Source organism: Brassica napus, chromosome C9, assembly GCF_020379485.1.
Source record: "Brassica napus cultivar Da-Ae chromosome C9, Da-Ae, whole genome shotgun sequence".
NCBI lineage: Eukaryota > Viridiplantae > Streptophyta > Magnoliopsida > Brassicales > Brassicaceae > Brassica > Brassica napus.
Genome location: NC_063452.1, coordinates 1,231,602 through 1,252,816, shown reverse-complemented (window position 1 = coordinate 1,252,816; position 21,215 = coordinate 1,231,602). Strand labels below are relative to the sequence as shown.

The 21,215-nt window shown below is 33.1% G+C and overlaps 5 protein-coding genes and 2 long non-coding RNA genes across 14 annotated transcripts; 4 read left to right on the top strand and 3 right to left on the bottom strand.

The window, feature by feature from the left end:
• The first annotated feature begins 1,785 nt into the window (after positions 1 to 1,785).
• Positions 1,786 to 2,615, top strand: LOC106426757 (photosystem I reaction center subunit II-1, chloroplastic). Its single transcript, XM_013867486.2, has one exon. It carries the CDS (start codon positions 1,897 to 1,899, stop codon positions 2,524 to 2,526), a length of 630 nt encoding a protein of 209 aa, XP_013722940.2. The 5' UTR covers positions 1,786 to 1,896; the 3' UTR covers positions 2,527 to 2,615.
• Positions 2,575 to 6,617, bottom strand: LOC125593245 (F-box protein At4g02760-like). 3 transcript variants are annotated; one of them, XM_048769572.1, is made up of 13 exons: positions 6,391 to 6,617; positions 5,487 to 5,988; positions 5,216 to 5,391; positions 5,059 to 5,151; positions 4,869 to 4,979; positions 4,668 to 4,771; positions 4,482 to 4,594; positions 4,334 to 4,398; positions 4,185 to 4,257; positions 4,041 to 4,103; positions 3,888 to 3,946; positions 3,742 to 3,828; positions 2,575 to 3,646 (listed from the first exon to the last, which is right to left on the bottom strand). In XM_048769572.1, exons 2-13 carry the CDS (start codon positions 5,835 to 5,837, stop codon positions 3,556 to 3,558), a joined length of 1,386 nt encoding a protein of 461 aa, XP_048625529.1. In that variant the 5' UTR covers positions 5,838 to 5,988; positions 6,391 to 6,617; the 3' UTR covers positions 2,575 to 3,555. The 3 variants fall into 3 exon arrangements, with proteins under 3 accessions (XP_048625529.1, XP_048625530.1, XP_048625531.1); XM_048769573.1 differs by having other exon boundaries at positions 5,487 to 5,984; positions 6,391 to 6,604; XM_048769574.1 differs by lacking the exon at positions 2,575 to 3,646 and having other exon boundaries at positions 3,804 to 3,946.
• Positions 6,618 to 7,300: 683 nt separating this feature from the next.
• LOC106426706 (F-box protein SKIP17) lies at positions 7,301 to 10,175 on the top strand. Of its 2 annotated transcripts, XM_013867443.3 has the most exons (12): positions 7,301 to 7,794; positions 7,997 to 8,172; positions 8,248 to 8,355; positions 8,544 to 8,654; positions 8,717 to 8,805; positions 8,879 to 9,000; positions 9,082 to 9,146; positions 9,236 to 9,308; positions 9,374 to 9,436; positions 9,522 to 9,577; positions 9,667 to 9,732; positions 9,813 to 10,175. In XM_013867443.3, the coding sequence occupies exons 1-12, from the start codon at positions 7,474 to 7,476 to the stop codon at positions 10,009 to 10,011; spliced, it is 1,449 nt and encodes a 482-aa protein (XP_013722897.2). In that variant the 5' UTR covers positions 7,301 to 7,473; the 3' UTR covers positions 10,012 to 10,175. The 2 variants fall into 2 exon arrangements, with proteins under 2 accessions (XP_013722897.2, XP_013722898.2); XM_013867444.3 differs by lacking the exon at positions 9,374 to 9,436 and having other exon boundaries at positions 7,303 to 7,794.
• LOC111200808 lies at positions 9,174 to 9,961 on the bottom strand. The gene is made up of 2 exons (XR_002654322.2): positions 9,829 to 9,961; positions 9,174 to 9,682 (listed from the first exon to the last, which is right to left on the bottom strand). It is a non-coding gene; the product is annotated as an uncharacterized LOC111200808 (long non-coding RNA).
• A 1,517-nt stretch (positions 10,176 to 11,692) lies between the features above and the next one.
• On the bottom strand, positions 11,693 to 12,673 carry LOC106426775. The gene is made up of 3 exons (XM_013867506.3): positions 12,260 to 12,673; positions 12,044 to 12,185; positions 11,693 to 11,938 (listed from the first exon to the last, which is right to left on the bottom strand). Exons 1-3 carry the CDS (start codon positions 12,517 to 12,519, stop codon positions 11,855 to 11,857), a joined length of 486 nt encoding a protein of 161 aa, XP_013722960.2. The 5' UTR covers positions 12,520 to 12,673; the 3' UTR covers positions 11,693 to 11,854.
• A 214-nt stretch (positions 12,674 to 12,887) lies between these two features.
• On the top strand, positions 12,888 to 16,041 carry LOC125575254 (dormancy-associated protein homolog 3-like). Of its 5 annotated transcripts, none has more exons than XM_048769570.1 (3): positions 12,888 to 13,129; positions 13,305 to 13,445; positions 15,630 to 16,041. In XM_048769570.1, exons 1-3 carry the CDS (start codon positions 13,015 to 13,017, stop codon positions 15,728 to 15,730), a joined length of 357 nt encoding a protein of 118 aa, XP_048625527.1. In that variant the 5' UTR covers positions 12,888 to 13,014; the 3' UTR covers positions 15,731 to 16,041. The 5 variants fall into 5 exon arrangements, with proteins under 5 accessions (XP_048625527.1, XP_048625526.1, XP_048625528.1 ...); XM_048769569.1 differs by having other exon boundaries at positions 15,621 to 16,041; XM_048769571.1 differs by having other exon boundaries at positions 15,542 to 15,785.
• A 628-nt stretch (positions 16,042 to 16,669) lies between these two features.
• On the top strand, positions 16,670 to 17,732 carry LOC125593244. Its single transcript, XR_007329177.1, has 2 exons — positions 16,670 to 17,460; positions 17,550 to 17,732. It is a non-coding gene; the product is annotated as an uncharacterized LOC125593244 (long non-coding RNA).
• The last annotated feature ends 3,483 nt before the right edge of the window (positions 17,733 to 21,215 follow it).

Here is a 21,215-nt window from a genome sequence, read left to right as displayed (position 1 = left end):
AGTTGTCATGTCAAAAAAAAAACTCCCACTTTTCTAGAGATTAATTTGTTTTTTGTATGTGTGTGATTTTGGTTGTCGTGACTTGCATGCCTTTGAAAAGTTTTTTTTTTTTTTGGTGTGGCAGAGAGACAATATCCACTTTAGAACACATGATCTTGATGACTAGGTTTTGTTCTCTTTTCTTTGGACATCAAACATCCAACTTATCAAGACATAATCATATCTATTTAGATTCTCCTTGGATATGAAATATGAAAGGATACCATATTGTTTTATTTGTTTAATCTTAACTATATGTAGTATATGGTTTTTATCATTGCTTACCTATTAGGGATGGATAATTTATCTGTAGATCCGTTTTGAATTAGTATTCGATTTATTCCAAAAGTTTGATTCGTAAGTGTCTTTAATAGTGAACTTGTAAGGTCTACGCAAAACAAGATCATATTAAAAAGGAACTTAACCAAATTGAAACAAAATCAAAATAAAAATCGAGTTGAAGTACTATGGGATGTTCATGCATAACTTCTTGAAAGGACGTTGTCAAAATTAACAAAACAAAAAACTTCTTGAAGGATTTGCCGGACAATCGGCCACTTTTACGAAAAGAAGGCCACTGATTGTGTCTTCTTGAATTGAACAGAACAAAAAATACCATAGTAATAGTGGCTCGAACTAAACCGCTGACCCATAATTCTATAAATTAACGAATCATAAACTGATAAACAAGAAATTATATCCAAAGAGAATTACTCGACAGAGTGAGATAGATATGTTTGGTTTAAATTAGGACCCCAAGGGACAGAACTATAAAAAGTTAGGTAATGTGCAAAGAGTGTAAAGCAATTTGGAATTGATGGTCAAAATTAGTAAAGGCATGGGCCAAGCTAAGACATAAATGGAGAGACATTGCATTAAATAAATTTACATTTATGAATTGTTATAGTTTTATTCTCTATATCAACTTTATTTCTTTCGTTTTATAATAATGTTTTTTTTTCTTTTGGGTCACCATGAGAATGTTTTATATTTGGATTTATGACATGTACTATGATAAAAAAGCATATTTACAAAAATCTACATGTGAAGTATGAGTGCATGTGGGATCAAATATGTTTTGAGACACACTGCAGACATATATGTATTTTGTTCATCTTCATGTTAAAGTATTAGTCTTTATCTGGGCGCCTTAATCCAAAAACCTAGATTTTTGACTTTTAATCTGAATCAACCAAAAACCATAACCAAACCGGAATCGAATCAGAACCGAATGAGATCCGAAATAATCTTGGATATTAGTCGGTTCCTAATTTTGTTATCCGAATTAAACCGATAACCAAAGAAAAACATACCGAAACCGAACCAAAATTTTTAAATACGTGAACGAACATCCCACAAATGTTTCTTAATGATATGATAATGAATTTTCAGTGTTGAAAAAAATTCTAAGTTAAAAGAATACTATCATCTATATATTATATTCATTACAATGGTTACGAAAGATTGGTGGGTGAATGGGTGCCCAATTGAAATCCATATTCTATTGATTACAATGGGCCAATGGCTATGAAACGTCATCATGAATTAAAATTCTGGTTAAACCAACCAATTTTCTTACTAAAGCCCAAAGTGTTCAATTAAATGAGCCTAAGAAGCCCAAAACATTTGCTTGATATCCGTTAAAAAATGAAAGAACTCAAAACGACGTCAGATAGGATCAGAAGAAGATGGGTAAGAGAAAAATCCAATACTTGAATCCTATTGGTTACCTTATCCACTCAATCGAACCAACTCTAGCCTCTCATTACAGAACATTATCCTGTTTCTCATTAAATACATTTGTAAGAGCAATTAGCTCGTTACAGAGAAAAAACAAACAAACACAAAAAAAAAAACATGGCAGCTCAAGCCTCGGGTCTCTTTAGCTCCGCCGTAACAACCGCCGCTACCTCCGGCGTAAAAAAACTCCACCTTTTCACAACAACCCACCGTCCAAGATCCCTCTCCTTCCCCAAAACCGCAATCCGCGCCGAGAAAACAGACTCCGCCGCCGCCGCCGCCCCGGCCGCCGCCGTGAAAGAAGAAGCTCCGGTGGGATTCACGCCGCCGCAGCTGGACCCGAACACGCCGTCTCCGATCTTCGCGGGAAGCACGGGTGGTCTTCTCCGCAAGGCCCAGGTGGAGGAGTTCTACGTCATCACGTGGAACTCGCCGAAGGAGCAGATCTTCGAGATGCCGACGGGAGGCGCGGCGATCATGAGGGAAGGTCCGAACTTGCTGAAGCTGGCGAGGAAAGAGCAGTGCTTGGCCTTGGGGACGAGGCTTAGGTCCAAGTACAAGATTAACTACCAGTTCTACAGGGTGTTCCCTAACGGTGAGGTTCAGTATCTTCATCCTAAAGATGGGGTTTATCCGGAGAAGGCGAATGCGGGAAGGGAAGGTGTTGGTCAGAACATGAGATCTATTGGGAAAAATGTTAGTCCCATTGAAGTTAAGTTCACTGGGAAACAAAGTTATGATTTGTAAGTTGTGGAAACTTAAAATGTGAAAAAAACAAAACTCATGTGGATGTGACTATGTTTGGTTTTAATTTTTAATGGGGTTCATCTTAATAATTTTCTCGTGTTATATTTTGTTGTTATTGTTGTTATGTGAATTTTGGTGTGGTAATTGTTAGTAAGTTTATATGCAGCTCTTTCATCAACAACGAGATTAGAGATGTATCAAAACTTATGTTGTAGGCAAAATGTGTTGTTGTTTCTCTAAAGAAAGAACAACCATGTAAAAAGTGACCATATGCTAGAGCTATATGGAGATGTGCCCATTCCCATCAATTTTTGACAGTCCAACAGCAGAGCTAGAAGGCAACATTGGTACCATGATACTGATCAAGAGCATGCGATCTCTTTCAAAACAGGTACTTAACTTCCTTTCTTGATTTTGTGAGGAAGTCAAGAAACGGATTTTTAATCAATAAAAGTGATCACCCTCAAGAAGATGCAAACTAAGGAATTCAAGCAGTTTTGGAATGGATTGAAGCAAAAGAAGATTTAAAATTGGATAATTCAGATATTCAAGCTACATCATATTTGGAGACTGATACGAAGTTTAGTAGCTTTACTTTGAATAGTTGAATCTCATTTAGTGTTTTACTTCGATACTGGTGTCCTGGTAAGGTTTGATGCATATATATTCAACTAGGTGTTTGGTACTAGTTTGGATCAAAGGAGGTGGTGAGGTGCATAAAGCTTGGAAGAAATGGAAAATACACTTTTGGATATAAAAACTGATGTAGAGTGAAGAAAAAAGTATCTCAAAAATCGTATCACATGAAGGCATTGAAACTCCAACTTGAATGTTCCATAGGAAATTGAACTACATTCACTTTGGATGTGGTTTAAAAACATTACAACCAAATGCTTCAGAAAATACGATTGGTTTAGTAACGACATGATTACAAAAAAAAAAGTAAAATGCAAAGAAACTCCAATATGAGTGAAACATCATGTCAAATAACAGCCTTTTATGTACAAAAAGTTAAGAAAAAAGTTAACATTACCCCGAGTCATCGTACTCCTCCTCATCCTCCCCGTAGCTGTAATAAGAACTCCCGGAAGAAGATGTACTGTCTGAATATAATTCCGAGCTGAGATATTAAATAACAAAACCATTTAATGTACTCTGATAAAAGAAAAAGATAAAAGCATAATACACATAACTAGTTGTAATTAATTCATGAACCTTGACGACGAGGATGATGATGGTGCTGGAAAAATTGCGACAAATGTGACACCTGGTTTTTGTTTCTTCAGCTCCTCAATAGGAAATCTACAACACAAAACAATGTCATATATGTGGGAATAAAAAAGAATATGAACAAATCTTACTTTGGTTCAAAAGTTGCAATCCCAGCATCAGACACTAAACCGTGTTTGCTTGATATGTCCTATTAGAGACGAGTATGAGAAACCAAAAGTTACTCTGTGTCACACGCAAATTCACAGAACAAACTAAGCACAACACTTCCTTTGACAACTTACAATGTACCGAATTGATTTGAAGTCTCCCGCAAGTATTGAATTCAAAAACAGCAACACTTCTCTCTGTGAATGCCGAGGTAACGTTCAGTAGTCAGTCAGGACTGTGACATTTAAGAAAAAGTCTTGTATTTTTTATCATATTACCTCTTTTAGATAATAGCAGTCGCGCAACGATAGAGTCTCGAGTGGACTGTCTTTGCAGCTAAGTCCCAAATCCCTACCATCAAACTCTTACACGATAAGACATTTGAAAACACACACTTAAAAGATATTATTACCAAAACGACATGAACCTCAAAAAGGAACCACTAATTCCATAAGTTCCAGACAGGTTTATGTACTTCAGTTGACGAAAACCCTGCAAAAGTTTGTTCGGCTTTAGAGAAGCATATACATGGGTAGTACCCAAATGATTGAAAAAAAAAATTACAGGAGCAATACCATAATAATAGTTCGGGTCATTGCGTCGTTTACCCCAAATTGAAAGAGTGTTAGCGAGCTCAAGTTGGGGCAATTATCCACAAACTCAACCACGGATGAACTTGATGGGGGTCCTAGACCACCAATCACAAAGTAGGACACCATTGAGAAAACCTTAAAAGAAAAAGGAAAGCTGAAACATATTACCTGCTGCACCACAGTTCTCTAAGAACAAATGCTCTATCAAGCGACAATTCGTAGTGATTGGCGCTAGATGCTCTACTGAATTTACCTTGTCAGTACCTGATATACTAGATAATGCAATAAAGTGAATTTAAAATGAACAGACATTAAAGTAGAAAAATGAATCAAAAGATGGCAAGGGAATGTAATCCAAGAGAAACTTACAATCCAATAACCTTCAAATCAGTGAGATTTGGACAGAGTGACAACACAGCACATAAGGACTTTCCAGGCGTGAGTGTCAGATTGTAAAGGTGTAGGCTTCTCAAGAGACCCCTAGTTTTAATGGAGATAGATAGATAGTTAACTGAGCAGCAATTCTCAAGCAGAAAAGGGTAATCAAGCACATACATACCCAGCAAAACCGTGATTAAAAGACAGTGGAGCAAGACAAGATCTCGTAAGCAAAAACGTTGATCTGGAAGAGATAGAACCAAGCTTGAGGGATCTGCAAAGCATAAACGAGAGACCTGAGATATTGATAATACACATAAAATAAGATTAATAACAACCTGAGTTCTTTTCCAGCCCGATGGATCATAATACACACAACACCATTATCAACATTTTTGGCAGCCATTGTGAGGTCGATGTGGGAGTAACACACACGGTCCATGGCACACTTGTTGAACATTGTGCAGCACACAGAAGCTTGCATTAGAGACTTGGTATCAAGCATTGAAAACACCTGGAAACATATAATGTGACACGTCATCACTCATGAAAATTCGACAATAATAAAATTAAAGATAAGATGAGAGAATCTGGATATGTTGTAACAACCTTGGTGGTTAGCTCAGGGAGGAGAGGCCAGGATATAGAGTTGTGGAGGGTGGCGCGTTTCCTTATGCAACGCTTGGTGGAGTTGTGAAGAAGCGACGCGAGTTGGAGAGTACGATCGAGGAAACGATCATGATCGGAGGCATCAATGACTTTATCAAGCACTCGATCGAAAGAGCAGGCGATGGAGAGTGGCGAGGAGGAGAACAGAGGCAAGTCCGACAAGGAAAGGAAAGAGGAGATGGTCGTATCCACGTTGCTTTGGTTGAAACCTGGAGCGAGATGGAGGGAGCTGGGATCTTTGACCGAAGAAGGGTCATGGCAAGGTCGCTTGGGATTGGGAGGAGCGTCCATAACACGGACACGGAATCAGAGAATCCAAAGCTTTGCAAAGTCTAGACCTGACCAAGGTTTGTAATATAACTCTGTGACATATTAAGAGTACTTAAGCTGACCATTACGGTAGTTATTCAGGAAAGTTGTTGACTTGTCACTTGATTCCTAGCTGAATGAAGCAAAGGAAAATAAAGATCAGAAGATTAAAAGATGACACAAAAAAAATGGTAAAAAGTATTTTCTAAGTTTGATAGACAACAAAAATAGGCGACTGACTCCATACAACAAAGAAAACAAACCAAGAAGCCAGCAATGCATTTCAATATCCCATAAGATAACAGCAAATAACAACTTCATCAAGATATTATGGGCAGTGTCAATAACCACACAAGCTCAGCTCATCATCAACAGTCTGTGACACACTACTTCAAAAATTTATCCTCCAAAAAGAAGGAACAACGCTCTTAAACATAGCAAATGTAGTGAAATGGTGCCCAATGCCACGAGCAATGGAGTTTGTTGTTCGATTCAAGCATAGATCAATGAACAATTTTTGAGGACTATCGCTTACATTCAGCCGAGAGGCACCGTTGGCGAATTAGAGTAGACGCGAGTCGACTTTGAGAATACGATCAACGGAACGAACGAGGCGATCGATCCTGAGTTAAATTATCTCCGTCGAAGAGACGAGGAGTCTCTGTCCTCTTTCGTCGCCGTCGTTCGAGGCGGGTAACGGTCAAGTGTGATTCTGATCCACGAATTGGATAATCCGAATCCTTCCTTAACCCGATTGTTTGATATCTTGTGGATTAATTAATTACTTGGACCTCAATAATGATTTTCAACGCACTCTGTCCGTCCATCGAAGCCCAATTAAAACTTTCAAAGAAAAAAAAGTATGATATGAAATTAGTAAATTAGTATTTCTGTAAATATGAAATTGCCTTCATTTAAATTAAATGAGTCTGATATAAAATAAAGTATTTTATAGAAAGAAAAAAAAGTATTTTATAGTAAAATAGAATGCTAGACTAAATTAATTACATTAATAAATCAATTTTATAACTAAAATTTTTCTAAAATCATATATCACATAGTTGTTAGAATGAAATTATTTAACATTATTACAAATTATCTAAAAACTATTTAATATATTATATAAATTTAATTACGAAAACCAACTAAAATTATAAAATATTTCATTTATAATTTTATATGTACTATAAATACAATATTAATCTGTACGTTTTTCAAAGACAACTATTTTATCCCAAACAACATTATCAAAAACCAAAAAACAATATGTGACTATAAACAAAATTAAAAACTAAAATATTTTTAAATTAAAATTTATAATAAACTAAGAGAAAATATTCTAAAAATACAAATATATTTGATGACCAAAATAAGTTTAAAATTAAAGTAACATTAACAAATAATACATTAATAAAAATTAAAATTTCTAAATTATTATTGTAAGTTATAAATTCAGGTCCTAAACCTAATTTTTTTTAATAAAACTTATTTCAACTTCTTTTTTTTTTAACTATTAGAGGTCATTTCTCATAAATAAATCCCTCAAAATCGTTAATCTATTATAAACTCAGAATCGCTAAACTGTGGAGGGAGAAGTACTCCTTCAACCTTGGGTTTCATGGATTCTCCGACGACCACCACCCAAAAGCCTAGTTCCGTCTCCACTACTGTTCCCGGCTTCAACCACAGCCACGTCATTTTCTCATCGCTCCTTTCGTTTCCGAACTCCTCTCCGTTCTCCATTGCCTCCTCCTTCGATCGAGAGCTCGACAAAGCCCTCGCTTCAGCGTCCGGCGACGTCTCTGCTCAGGACTCTCTCCTCGACCGCACTCTCCAGCTCGCGTCGCTTCTTCTAGACTCCACTAAACGATGCTTCCGGAAGCGAGCTTCTGCTCACAACTCCAGTTCCTGGTTCCTCCCTCCCGACCTCACCATCAAGGTAATCAAATCAAATCCTGATTCTTCCTATGTTATTGAACTTGGAGGCAATGTGTTGAAGTTGTAAATGGAGACCCCAGGCACTATACCACTAATATTTAATTTCGTCTTAGCGGTGATTTGAACCCGGGACCTCTGACACAATTGTCAGAGTCTTTTCCAGTTGAGCTAACGACCTTTCCATTGATTTCTGGATTCTTCAGGTGTTTTCGATGCTTGATACAAAGTCTCTAATGCAAGCTTCTGTATGCTGCACGCTGTTCAACAAGTGTGCAATGGACCGTTTATGCTACACCCACATCGACTTGACAACCGCTGCTAGAAAAGCTGATAGTGGAGTTGTCTGCATTATGATCCATCGGGCTGGCAAAGAACTCAGGTGAGATCTTTTTTTTTTTTTAAGCTGAACTTGGTCTATGTACTACTTTTCTCATGGTTCATTTTATGTATGCAGATCCCTCAAGCTTGGTCGTGTTGCTCGTTCAGATGGATCTGATCCTACTCCATCTTTGCTTAACGGATCTTTTCTTTCCCCACTTTCCTATAATCATGGTTTTCTTGGGTATTACCCCTTTGAAAATTTATTGTCTTAACCATGGTGGGTTTTGTTTTGTTAGATAGGAAAGAACTAGAGCAGGACAAAAGAGATAAACTCAAAACCAAGAATGAGTCCTCTTATTAACATCTAATGATTTTGTTGTTCCTATCATCAGTATTCTAATTCGGTATCATCCTTTTCCATTCAACTAGGAGTCGCTTGAGAAGCCTACGGCTTTACAATATCAGACCGATTAACTACACTTCCTTTACCGAGGTGTTGTCACTTTGTTCGAATCTCACTGACCTGAGGATTACTGGATTGTAAGTTCTCCATATTCCTTTGCTATTTTAAATTCTGCTAATTATTTTGGTTCATATGACAGAAACTGTCCAGTTATGCTTCTGTTTAAGACACTGAGAGAAAAATGTCGTCTCATAGAGAACCTGTGCTTAGAGGCCTATCAAGCCTCAGGTAAAAAAGCTTCTCCACTAATCCACAGTGAAAGCTTCTTTCTTTACTCAAGCTTACACGTAATGTGTAACAGGCACTGTAGATGCAAAAACAGGTTCACCCTTGATAGAGTTTGTGACCAACTCCTACAACTTAACTTCTCTAACCCTCATAAGTTTTCGACTAACCGATGGATTGGCCTTGAATCTTGCTGAGGTATATAATGCCTTCTTTTTTTGCTGTTTCTTCTAGATACCATCTATGCTCTTAAGAACCTCAATGATGTATTATTTGCAGAGTTCTAGTAAACTGAAGTACCTGAACTTGTCCAGATCGCCAACACTCAATGGTCGTTTTTTGAGGTGTAAATGCAAACTGCGCAATTTACCTTAAAAACAAAAAAAATTCTTATTGAAAAAATTTTTACATATCAAGAAAATAATGTTGGTAGGGATTTGGGTCATAGCTGCAAAGAGAGTTCACTCAAGACTCTAATAATGCGGAACTGCTACAATCTACAGGAGGTAAATGGTTTTAAAGCTTGTTTCATTAGTCTTCCTTGATCTCACACTCACTTGGGTATATTCAGAAAGAAGTCATGGAACTTTGTAACTCGTTACTCAAGGGAAAGTTCAAATCCATTCGGCACATTATAAGTTTTTTTTTACAGTTTATGCCAATCTATTTGGATGAGTGGTGTAGATTGGCTTACTCGTCTTAATCGTTTACTTTAATAGGATGTTTCAAGTAACAATGAATTACTTACTAATGGCGTGAGATTTTACAAACCAGAGTAACGGCTTGATCCTTCATTCATGTCCGTACTAATTGCTCACTGATTTATATTTTCATAAGTTGTTGTTGTTGTGTGTGTGTTGTAAGGTTGCCTTTGAAGAAGCTGAAAGAAGAAAGATCAGATGTCACATTTGTGGCGGATTTTCCTTTAAGGTCCTTTGTTCATCGATCAATCTTAAAAAAGTTGAGTGGATGAATCAGAGAATAAGGATGTGTTTTTGTGAAATATTCAGGTCAGGAAAGTGTTACCGTGTCTGCGATGAAGGGGATGAAGAAGAGCTGAGGGAGATAGAAATGATAGAAGCCAAGAACGATGGAGGGAATGAAGATGACTCGGACGATGAAGAGTCTGATGATGATGATGATGAGGACGATACAAGCGATGGAACGGGTGAAGATGATGACTCGGAAGAGGAGGATATGGAGTTTTGATGATTAGAACTGTTAGTTAATCAATCATATCATTATGTTAACGATGCCAAGTGTGCTTTAGCACTGATCTTGTTAAGTAGACATGGGGATTTTATGTAAAATAATATGAAGTGTTCAAACTTTGTTTCTAAACCTTTAATTAAATTTGATATTAATTAGTACTAGATTTCCACCCGCACAACCGTGCGGGTATATATTTTCACATTTATATATATAGATAATTGTTTTACATAATCATTATATATTTTTAATATTACTCACATATTTAAATTTTTGTATAATTATGCCAAAAATAATAATTTTATAGTTTTCATGCTGTAAATTAAAATCATCACATATATATGTTGCTTATTATATATTTGTCTTATTGAATTTGCGTTTGATTACTAAACTAAATTTTTTAATGCATGAAACAACATATATGAAGACAATTTTGTATTTAATTTATTATAATCATGATCCGTAATTCAAATCGCTAAATTTTTTTAGTAATTTTTTAATGTTTATTAATTTTATATAATAAATTACTGTATATTAAAAAGTTTAAGATAAGTTAAATTTTTATAAATGTATTATATAGTTTACTAATATTAACCCGTTCTACCAACATATTATATTTTTAGCATAAATATTTTATATTTATGAAAATAAAATATGTTAACTTATCAATTTAAAATAATTTTATCATACTTTGTTCAATATAATATTTTTATTATAAAATGATAGATATTATTATAAAATTGATAAAATAGGATATAATTTTATTCTTTTAGTAACATTTCATTACTAATTACAAAATTAGTTGAATGTTTATATTCAATTTATGAAAATTAAGATCTTATTATAATCTTTTTCAAGAGATTTGTTAGAATTTTAATTTTTTTTTAAAAAAAATTAAAAAATATAAAAGATATTATGATTAAAGTAGTTAAAAATATTATGTATATTAGAATTAGTGATATACATTTAATATAAAATTTAAATGATGGTCCAAATAAAAATATCACTCATCTAAAAATCATGATTTTTATTTTATTAGAAAACAAATTTGAAAAAATTAAAATTAAAATAAATATTTATTTCTAACAAAATCTTTAAAAATTATTAGTAAATGTATTTGTGAAATTAATTAATTTTATTTTATTTAAATTTTCGTTTATAAATCAAAAATATATTCAATTTTAATTTCTAATTATATTTTATGATAATTTAAATTAAAACTAACTAATTTTTGAAAGTAAATTTAAAAAGATTCTAAGAAGATTTTTAAAAGATTTTGTTAGAACATTTTAAATATATTCATTTGTATTTCAAATAAAAAGATAATGATGTTAAAAAATATAATAATGAACTTATGTAAAATATGATATTTTTTAGGAATTGTCCAAATTAAAAAAAATCACACATGAAAAGAAGTCATGACTTCTGTTTTAATATATAAGATTTTCATTGTGTTTCTTGAATGATTATAGATTTAATTTAAAGTAGACACATGCTGTAATTTTTTTTTTTGTAAATGAGCTTTGACGGATTTTTTCTCGCTATTATATTGATTGGAAATGCAGAAAATAGAGTGGAAATGTACAACAATATTATTATTTTTAACTTTCCACAAATTAAGCCTTATGAGACTTTTATATATAGTTGGAAGAATCATGGATGTTCGCTATCCCTCTCAAAGCAGCTTTGAAATGTTCAACTTTCATTATGGTTTGGTTCAGCTATATAATCTTTGAAATTCAAGAGCTTTGTTAACCCAACTGTGAATGAAACTAAGATAAACAGACACATTATGGATGTACAAACAGAAAGAACACAAACGAGTGTTACAAGTTGGGATGTTCTACGATGTCTTGTTTTTGCCGTATATATCTTCAAAACCATTAGCTACTCTTTTTCTTCTTTCAGCAATCATTTCTGAATACGACTGAAAAAACAAACAAGAACACAAAACCATCAGATCTCTCTAAAAAAACAAGACCAAGACTTGTCCGAAAGTCAACGACTTTGGGTGGTGAATAAAAAATCATACCTTTGGGTAGCTATAAAGGAAAATGTACCACCAAGCGCCAACTAAACCAACGGCAAGCGATGAAACCAAAACAGAGTGTAGTATCACCCAGCTACATGCCACTATTGATAGACCCGTTACCATTATCGTCCAGGGCTGACACCTGGAAGAACACATGTCAGACGAGAACAGGAACACTTCTTGATTGCAAAAATACAAACCAGATCACAGACGTACCAGGAGGGCTTTGTGTCCCATACGGAGTCGTATTCGAGAGAGAGATTGCCTAAGTAACCTTCCATGTCATCAACTGCGTCATTTTCATCAACGAATCTCGAATCATTCTCTTCTCTCAGACCTCTAACTTTCGAGACAGTTCTTGTCGGGTTGAGGTTGAATGAGTGGAGATTCGTTCGGGTGCTGAGTGTTGAGATTCGGGTCTTTGTCTGAAGCCGAAACGGCGACAGAGGAACGGTGGAGATGGAGAGACTTCTCATCTCAAGAAGAAGATAAAAGGATAGAGGACTCGATTGACTCTAATCAAACATTTGGGGCTGCTTTGTATAATATCCAATAATTCCTTAATGGGCTTTTAGTTGATGGGCCAAGGACTTTATTATTCCAATCGTTTGATCATTGAATAGAGCTGGCGGCTAAGATCCTAGGAAGGGGGTAGTAGTGTAAATAAATGGCAATCGAGAAGGTATTTGATCACAGACAAGATAAAGGTAAGGGTACGATCGTAAATAACATGAAAGCGTGAGATGCGGGCATGTGAGATTGATTTCTGACCCTCCGATCGAACTATCTCGAGTTTATCGATTCGGGTCCCACTCTCCAATCTCCTTATCCACCTTGCGTGAGCTACGATCCGAGCGCCACGTCAGAATAAAATCAACGGACCAGATCTCCCCGATCGCCTTTAAAATCATCGTCACCTTCGTCTATCAAACGAATCTCTCTCTCCACAAAAACATAACTTGACTCGAGCCATGGGCATACTTGATCATCTCTGGGATGATACCGTCGCTGGTCCTCGGCCGGAGAACGGCCTTGGCAAGCTTCGGAAACACCATACCTTCAGTTTCCGGCCTAGCTCCGGCAATGGTACGCCGTGTTTTTGCTATCTTGAGCCGGTCGTTGATCATTATTTGAAAAATACACTTAATTCTTTGATATGAAACATAAAAAAAAAACATAAAGATGCTTTAACGGATATTATTACATGAGTAACATGACTGATCGTCGATCTGATGTTTTTGATTAATTGGTCGTGTCTTAGATCAATCGGACGGTGGAGATTCACCGGAAGAGGCTCTGAAAGTGACACGCAGCATCATGATAATAAAACCACCAGGGTACCAAGGCGGTTCAGCTCCGGTTTCGCCGGCCGGTTCAACCCCACCGGTTTCTCCTTTCTCTGGTGAGTGTTTTTTTATTATTACCGCTTTGTCTCCGTTATTTATTTGGTAGGTGACACAGTGGTACGCCACTTAATTCGGCTAGGGGTAGTTTCGTCCATTTAATCTCACCTATGATCTATTCTATTAAAACAGCAGTGTGACCCATTGATAAAAGTTATGTCCAACTTATAATTTCAACAATACATACCATTTTAATATAAAAGCATCGTAATATATATATATTTTTTATGTAACCACCACTTAAATTACCTACTAATCGGTAACCACTTTTTGTAACTGCATCCAAATATCTTTTTTTTTATGTAACCACCACTGTTTTTATTGTTCAAATCCCAGCAATTTTTTTGATGATGTTCATGTATTTCACCGAACTTGCTCTTTTGTTTTTCCCAACTTGCTTTTCTCTTCATCTGGAAATAATATCCTCATCATCCTCAATCTATCGGGAGAGCCTTTCACGGGTATTAGATAGAGCTTTTTTTTTTTTTTTGTAATTGAGATAGAGCTTTTCTTATGAAGATTGAATCAAGAGATGTTGTGCTTTCTTCACATGTGCTTGCATGTATCTAGAAGAATTTGTTGGTGCCTCTGTGGAAGAATATTGCAGGATTGCTTTGCTGAAGTCCGGTGGTGGTGCTGCCACGGTTCGTGAGAAGAAGGGCACCGCTTGTGTCTTTTTTTTGCAAAAAAATAGGTTTTATTTTTGTCATTGGATGATAAATTAGGTTTGAGCTTTTATCTTTCAAAGTGTATTTAATGATATACGGGATTCGTTAAAATGTCTAAATGATTCTACTGCTAGGAGCTTTCATTTTTAATTTTCAATAAAGTAGATATACGGCAGAAACAATTTTGTATATGTTTTAGCATCATGAGATCATGCATATAAGTTTTTCTTTTTCTTTAACATCAAGATCATGTATATAAAGTTATTTGACATTAGACAACACAAAATCTTATGGCTGTATGGTTTTACAAACCATTATATATGTATTTATAAAAATCTATTCTATTAAAACAACAGTGTAACACATTGATAAAAAGTTATGTCCAATTAAAATTTATGAATCATTACAACTTCTAACATATACTCAATAGTTTTCCTATTTTTTATTTACATTTAAAATATATTTTTCTTTAGGGTTACATAATACTAAAAACTAAGTATTTTTTTAAAAAAATGATCATATCTTCAAATACACATACAGATAATATATATATAAATAATATAACAAAAATATATAAATTTTTGAAAACCCGATTGAACTGGTTCGACCAGTCACCAAGTAAACATAACGAGTCGATGTCTGGTATGGCTTTCAAAACATTGGTTCAATTCAGTTTTCTGGATAATTTTGCATAATGTATGTAAAAACATCGGATAATCCATATTTTTAGTATAAATATCGGGTTGTTTGACTAAAAATATCGGGTAATTCACATAACTTTTAAGATATTGGATAAAAAGTATTAGAGTAATTCGGTTAATAAATAGTATTTTTAGTATATTTGATTAATTAGAAATAAATATAATAAATATTTGTAGGTATATAATTTTTTATTTTTAAAATTTGGGTTTGAAGATTGGTTATGTCGAGAGATATATATGATTTTCTTGATTATTTATGAATTTGGTGCTGATTTAGTTTTGATTCTTTGGTTTCAGATAAACATGTGTAGACCTATACAATATTTTACATAGAAATTCATATAAAATATAGGTTTTGTAGGTTACGTTGAACAATTAGGCCATGAGTCACGATTTTTTTAATAAACGCAACTGGTTTTCAACAACTAAAATGGGGTTTTTTCATTTTTTAATAAACATAAATATGATTACAAAAAAAAAACACAAATATAAAAAATAGATTTCTAAAAGAAGTATGTAAAACAAAAAATATACCCGTCCTTTCAGGACGGGTCAGAATCTAGTTTTATTATTAATTTTTTTACTGTCCTTGATTGGGGGATATATATGGTTGGAATAAGTGAGCCGTCTTGTCAAATGTTGTCATACATACCTAACGTATGATATTTGTGTTTTTTTCATAACACCATTACGTTTTTTTATTTGTTTTTTTTTTCTATTATATAGATTTAAAGATATATGTTTCATGTTATGGTTCAAGTGAATTTTACTAACGAAAAGGAACCTATTTGGGATGTTAACGGAGCAAACGCAGGAGGAAAGGAACCCTTTCGGTTCAGGAGACGCTCGACCTTCGAGAAGGGACCAGGATCAGAGAATGGACCAAGGAACTCTCCTCCTACTTACGGCGTGTGATCTATAATCTCTAACCCCAAATCTCAAACTAGAGAAGAAGAAGAAGAAGAAGAAACAGAGTAGCCCCTGAAGCGCTTTCGTTTTGACACATCAAGTGGTCGTTGCATGCAGAGTTCGTCTTTCTTACTTTTGTAGGCTAGAGAGGTTCTCTTTTGTTTATGCGTGTGTGAGGTTGTTCCCGTGTTTGTGATTGCCTCTCTGTTTTTTTCTCTCTTTTTGTTTGTTTTTATATGTCATCTATTCGCAATACTTCAACGTGTCTGTACATATTTGCTGCAATCTATCCTATAATAAAAGGGATATATAATCCACAGGAAAGGTGTCCACGTCACTTTAAAAATCAACCAATAATGAAGTTTCATTTTGCCACGTCAGTCTGCTGTTAGTCAACACAAAATTTTCGCAGGCCAACTTAGTTATGGGCTTCTGATTTTCTGTGTTGTCGTGGCTCATCATTATAGCCCAAAATACATATCATTATTATTCAAAATACGGGCAAAATTAATTAATCACAGCCACCGTTTACAACCTTTTCAGATTTCTCTACTGTAAAGATTCTGATTTAATTGACATAAAGTTTACCTAGCCATCTGTTACCTCTTCTTCATCTTCTGCCGTTTAGAGTATGCTCAAACTTCTACATGTCAATCCATTTTCCAACTTCTCTTTGATACATATATATATATAGACTCCAAATCCTTGAACCATCGCTATGGTGGCCCTAAAACGCTCCAAATCGTCGATCTCTGACTGTTTACTTCGACAAAGTCGCCGCCTGTCAAGTTGATTCACTTTTGAGAAGCCCATATCCCGCTAAAGTCGGGATGCTAATCGGCCTTCACCTGCTTCTGATCGAAGAATAGGTATGACCTAATCTTCTCAAACCCCTCAATTTGATAGTGCCAGTTTATGTAACCTAACATATATCACACATCCACATGGCTCCATTGTTCTGAAGCCGCTATGAAGATTTTCTGAAGCGTGTCTCCTCCTACAGTTCTTTAGGGAATCCACACATTGCTTTTGAACCAGTCAATCGGAATCGAAATGGGTGTTTCAGAAATGCATTTGGAGTAACGGCGAGTGCGGCGTCTTCTTCGTTAGTCTCTACGATCTGCGCGACGGCGAGAAGAGATTGCTGACGTTTCGGCTGAACACCGGGGCGTGCGATCGGATTTCGGCGGTTACGCTTCAGAGAGAGTTTATGAGAGAGACGACGGTTGCGGATGGATGTTGCGACGAACACGTGGCGAAGGATGTGGGGTTAGGTAAGGCGATAGAGGAGATGATTCCGAGTGGGGAAGGGGATAAACTGTTTTGGGCGCATTGGATGGACGTGCTGGGTTACTCGCTGAATGCATTCCGGTTCTCGAATTTGAGTTTCGTGGATGGACGCTGAAGACCCGAACCGGAGATCTCAGGTGGTAAGGATGAAACTGGAAAAAGATCAGACTCTTAAACTTGTGGCTGTAAGTGTCTCTCCTTATTCCAGCAACTTCTATAGTTGTGTGCGCAGATTTGCTTACCATTATTGCTTATTAAGCTAGATTATATACTTTACTATTAATTTATTTAAATATTTAATATTATATTGAAATGATAATCTTTTCTGATAGATAGTGGTTATATATGAACACTTATCTCTGCAATCAAACAGTGTTATCTAAATTGTTTGTTAAATGATGAATGGACAAAATAAGTCCCAAGGCGTTTTCATATTTGATGACAAGGTGCGCAACTATCTTTCTCCAATATTTTTATCCATGATCCATATTTATTTCTTCTATCTTTATTTAGTTTTGACAATTATTGTTTGTAGGGGTCCGGCTACAGAAGTAAGCTTCAGCTTAGGAACTAAGGAAACCAAAGTTGTGTTTTGTAATTATACTATGTTTTTGGAATTATGTTCATTGGCGTAAGTTGCCGTTAGTCGGTAAGATTGTACTTGCTTTTTAACCTTTTCCTTAGTGATTTTCAAAATTGGTAAAGACCTATTTAAGTTTTTCCTGCGTTCTTTGCCAATTCCTCTTCCAAGTGTTTTGCAAGTTGTGACTTATTTCTTCGTTTCAGAATTATACCTAGATTACTGGTATTTTTATAGCTTAATGGACCCTTTTATAAAAAAGGATTGATCTTTTTAGGAAAACATGTAAAGTAGATTCAATTTGATCTAAGAGTGGTATGTAATTTATTAATCTTCAAAATGAATTGTTTCTCTAATTATTATTTTTCATTTCAATATTTTGGTGTAGCTTTATCAAATTACATATAAAAACTCATTTGTATACTTCCATATGTATTCAACATACATACAATGTACAATAGAACATCTATAAATTGAACATTATTTTCTATAAATTAATAATGTTGGGACTTTGAAATTATGTTAATTTATAGAGATATTAATTTACAAAAAGTTTCTTTTTCGATTCTTTTCGACTTTTTTCTATTTTTATTTATACCATATATACATAAATAAAAAATTTAGAAAATTGACTTTCAAATTGTTTTATTATATTACTTGGTTTATATTTTTATGTTTTATATAACTTATATGTGGTTTTTCGATATAATTTTACTAAATATTATCAAAATATATTGAAATGTTATGAAAAAATAGAAGTATTTTTATTGTGAATATAAAATCAATAATATAATATTTGGTTTGTACTTATATGAAATGTATATATAGATATATTATTAATTTATGATTTTAATGAGACCATATATTTACATAGGATTTTCTAAGAACATATTATCTTCTTATTTTATTGATTTGTGTCATATTTTGAACCGGCCGAACTTGGGACCGGAATTTTTTATTAATTTATAGAGGGTCTACTTTAGTATCAAATAATATCATAAATATTGATGAACTTCAAATCTATAAAGTTTTACCTAATATATATTATTATGAAAGCATTCATTCCTTCTTTTAAATATAATATATTTTTAAAATATAAGTCTAAAAATGAAAATTTCTCTAAATTAATAGCTCTATAAATTAATAAATTATCATAGTTCCAATATTATTAAGAGTTTTATTGTACTATTAAATTTCCGAAGTTAAATTATATACTATAATGCAAATTATGTTCAAGCGACTACGAAATAAAATGTAATACAAGTACAAACTTTAAGATAAATTCCGGAGTAAGTTGATTGTATATTTGTGATGATTAAATTCAGTCACAAATAGTTTACAAGTTATTTTTTTAAAACAAATTATTAAGTGAAACTCAAAAGTATCCACTAACAATTATATAATTTTGTATTTAATTAATATTTAATTTTAAGATTTATTAAATCACAAAATTCAACACTATTTTTCTCTTCAAAACAAAATAGTGAAGAAAAAGAATTCAGTTTACTATAATACCAAAATATTTTCCAAATAAATTCATTCACAAATAGTTTACAAGTTATTTAAAAAAACTAAATTATTAAGTGAAACACATAAGTATACAGTAAAAATTATATAATTTTAAATTTTTTTAATATTTAGTTTTAAGATCTGTTAAATAAAAAAATTCAACACTATTTTTCTCTTCAAAAAAATGGCGAAGAAAAAAAAAATTCAATTTACTATAATACCAAAACGTTTTCCAATCCAGTAATATAATTTAAAATATTTAGTCAAAAGAATATAATTTAAAATGCAGAATGGTGGTAAAAAAAGGGTAGTTCCAAATAATAAAAAAACGGATGCAGTACAAAAAAATAAACAAGAAAGATATACACTCTATTTTCTGTAACTCTATGAAAATTTAAATTATTTGCCCACATAAACCGTCTGAGAACAATATAAAATCACACAAATAGATCGATAAATTAGGAATGGTCTTAATCTACTTAGATAAAAAATGTATTACTATTATCAGTTTAGTCATTCAAAAAATAGTAATAAACATAAAACCAAACAATAATATGGACAAATGGTTAAAGTTAAATTTCTTATTTTTAAAAGCATATAAACAAGAAGAAATTTTTGAAAATGAATAGAATTTATGAATTTACAGATATTGTAGTACATATCAGTGGTAATAAATATAGGCTAACTCCACATCATATATCTTTAAGAACATTTCCAATATAAAACTTCATTTTTGTTCCTAAATAAAGTAATTTTATAATGGAATTGAATTTACTCTCTAACCATGCTCTAAAAATGGAGTGAAAATAAAGTAATAGACAAAAAAAATAAAATAATTACTCTATTTATCGAGTTATCCATGTTTCCTCTATTATAAAATAAAAATAGAATAAGGTTATAGCATTTCTTACTCCAAATTTTATTTTGAAATAAATTATGTAGTAGAGTTGAAAATGTCCTAAGGTCAACTAAAAACAACAATATACTTAGCAAACAGTACAAACAAATGTTATAAGGCAATACACTGTATAAGGACACACATCTCCAAATTCATATGCAAAAAAACAGAAGTTGTTAAGGTTGTTTATGAATAAGTAAGGGATGTTACATACACTTTAATACCTAGAAAGAACAACTCTCTTATTTTAATAGACTTCATCAAGGTATTTTAGAAAAGTAGGTATTTCTTCAGTTATAAATATGGTTTACAATAATGTAACCAACTGTTTTTACATACATTGTGTCAGTTAAAATTTTGTATTGAAAATTTAATTTCATTTTGTTTAACCATTTGTTTAACCAGAATAATAATAATAATAATAATAATAATATTTTTTAAACAATGGGCAGCGTAGACCAGTTTTTGATAGTACTTAAAAAACCATATGATACAAAAGAGTAGAGAAACATAACAATGAGTCATAAGAAGAAATGCAGATATTTGTAACGACTCACCAAACTGCTCTAAAAAAAACCATTGGATCAGTTTCAAACATAGGTATTCATTATATCCCTGCAGTAAGTTTTTTTTTTCGTTTTAGAGCATTTTCAACTTCAATTTATATTTTTATTCTAAAATAAAATTAAGAGTAAAATGATATAATTTTACTCTATTTTTTGCTTATATAATAGTGTAAAAGTAAGTTCATTAAAAAAAAAGATATTGATTCAAGATTTAAAGATTTAGGTGAGTGAATTTGATTAGTTATCAAAAACTATTATCATTCAAATATTTATCAAACATATAGTAAAAATATTTTTGAAATAGAATACATTTATAAAAAAATATTTATATATTTGTCTGAAATGAAGCTAAAGTCATAGGTGTATAATTATGCAGTAAAATACACAATAGTTAGAAATAAAGTGGAATTCATCAACCTAAAGAATCACAACCAAACATCGCTAATTACTGTCAATTACTTTTTTTTGCATATTTTATGAATATTTTAGTGAAAAATAATCCAAATCATTTTTAAATATAAAATATAATAAGACATAATCCGCGCGTAGCGCGGAAAAAAGATCTAGTGATAATAAACATATTAATGTAGATGCAGATGCTTGACATCAGTTCCTAAAATCTATGGTAATATTGATTGCTTATCTTTT

Coding starts and splice junctions, on each gene's coding strand:
- LOC125575254 (XM_048769567.1), top strand. CDS start 13,015: ATGGGCATACTTGATCATCTCTGGGATGATACCGTCGCTGGTCCTCGG. Junction 13,130..13,304: donor CCGGCCTAGCTCCGGCAATG/GTACGCCGTGTT, acceptor GTCGTGTCTTAG/ATCAATCGGACGGTGGAGAT. Junction 13,446..14,016: donor ACCGGTTTCTCCTTTCTCTG/GTGAGTGTTTTT, acceptor GCATGTATCTAG/AAGAATTTGTTGGTGCCTCT.
- LOC106426706 (XM_013867443.3), top strand. CDS start 7,474: ATGGATTCTCCGACGACCACCACCCAAAAGCCTAGTTCCGTCTCCACT. Junction 9,147..9,235: donor CTCAATGGTCGTTTTTTGAG/GTGTAAATGCAA, acceptor TAATGTTGGTAG/GGATTTGGGTCATAGCTGCA. Junction 9,733..9,812: donor GTGGCGGATTTTCCTTTAAG/GTCCTTTGTTCA, acceptor TGAAATATTCAG/GTCAGGAAAGTGTTACCGTG.
- LOC106426757 (XM_013867486.2), top strand. CDS start 1,897: ATGGCAGCTCAAGCCTCGGGTCTCTTTAGCTCCGCCGTAACAACCGCC.
- LOC106426775 (XM_013867506.3), bottom strand. CDS start 12,519: ATGAGAAGTCTCTCCATCTCCACCGTTCCTCTGTCGCCGTTTCGGCTT. Junction 12,186..12,259: donor TGGGACACAAAGCCCTCCTG/GTACGTCTGTGA, acceptor GTGTTCTTCCAG/GTGTCAGCCCTGGACGATAA. Junction 11,939..12,043: donor TCCTTTATAGCTACCCAAAG/GTATGATTTTTT, acceptor TTGTTTTTTCAG/TCGTATTCAGAAATGATTGC.
- LOC125593245 (XM_048769572.1), bottom strand. CDS start 5,837: ATGGACGCTCCTCCCAATCCCAAGCGACCTTGCCATGACCCTTCTTCG. Junction 5,152..5,215: donor CGGGCTGGAAAAGAACTCAG/GTTGTTATTAAT, acceptor TATGCTTTGCAG/ATCCCTCAAGCTTGGTTCTA. Junction 4,772..4,868: donor GATTTGAAGGTTATTGGATT/GTAAGTTTCTCT, acceptor TGCATTATCTAG/TATATCAGGTACTGACAAGG.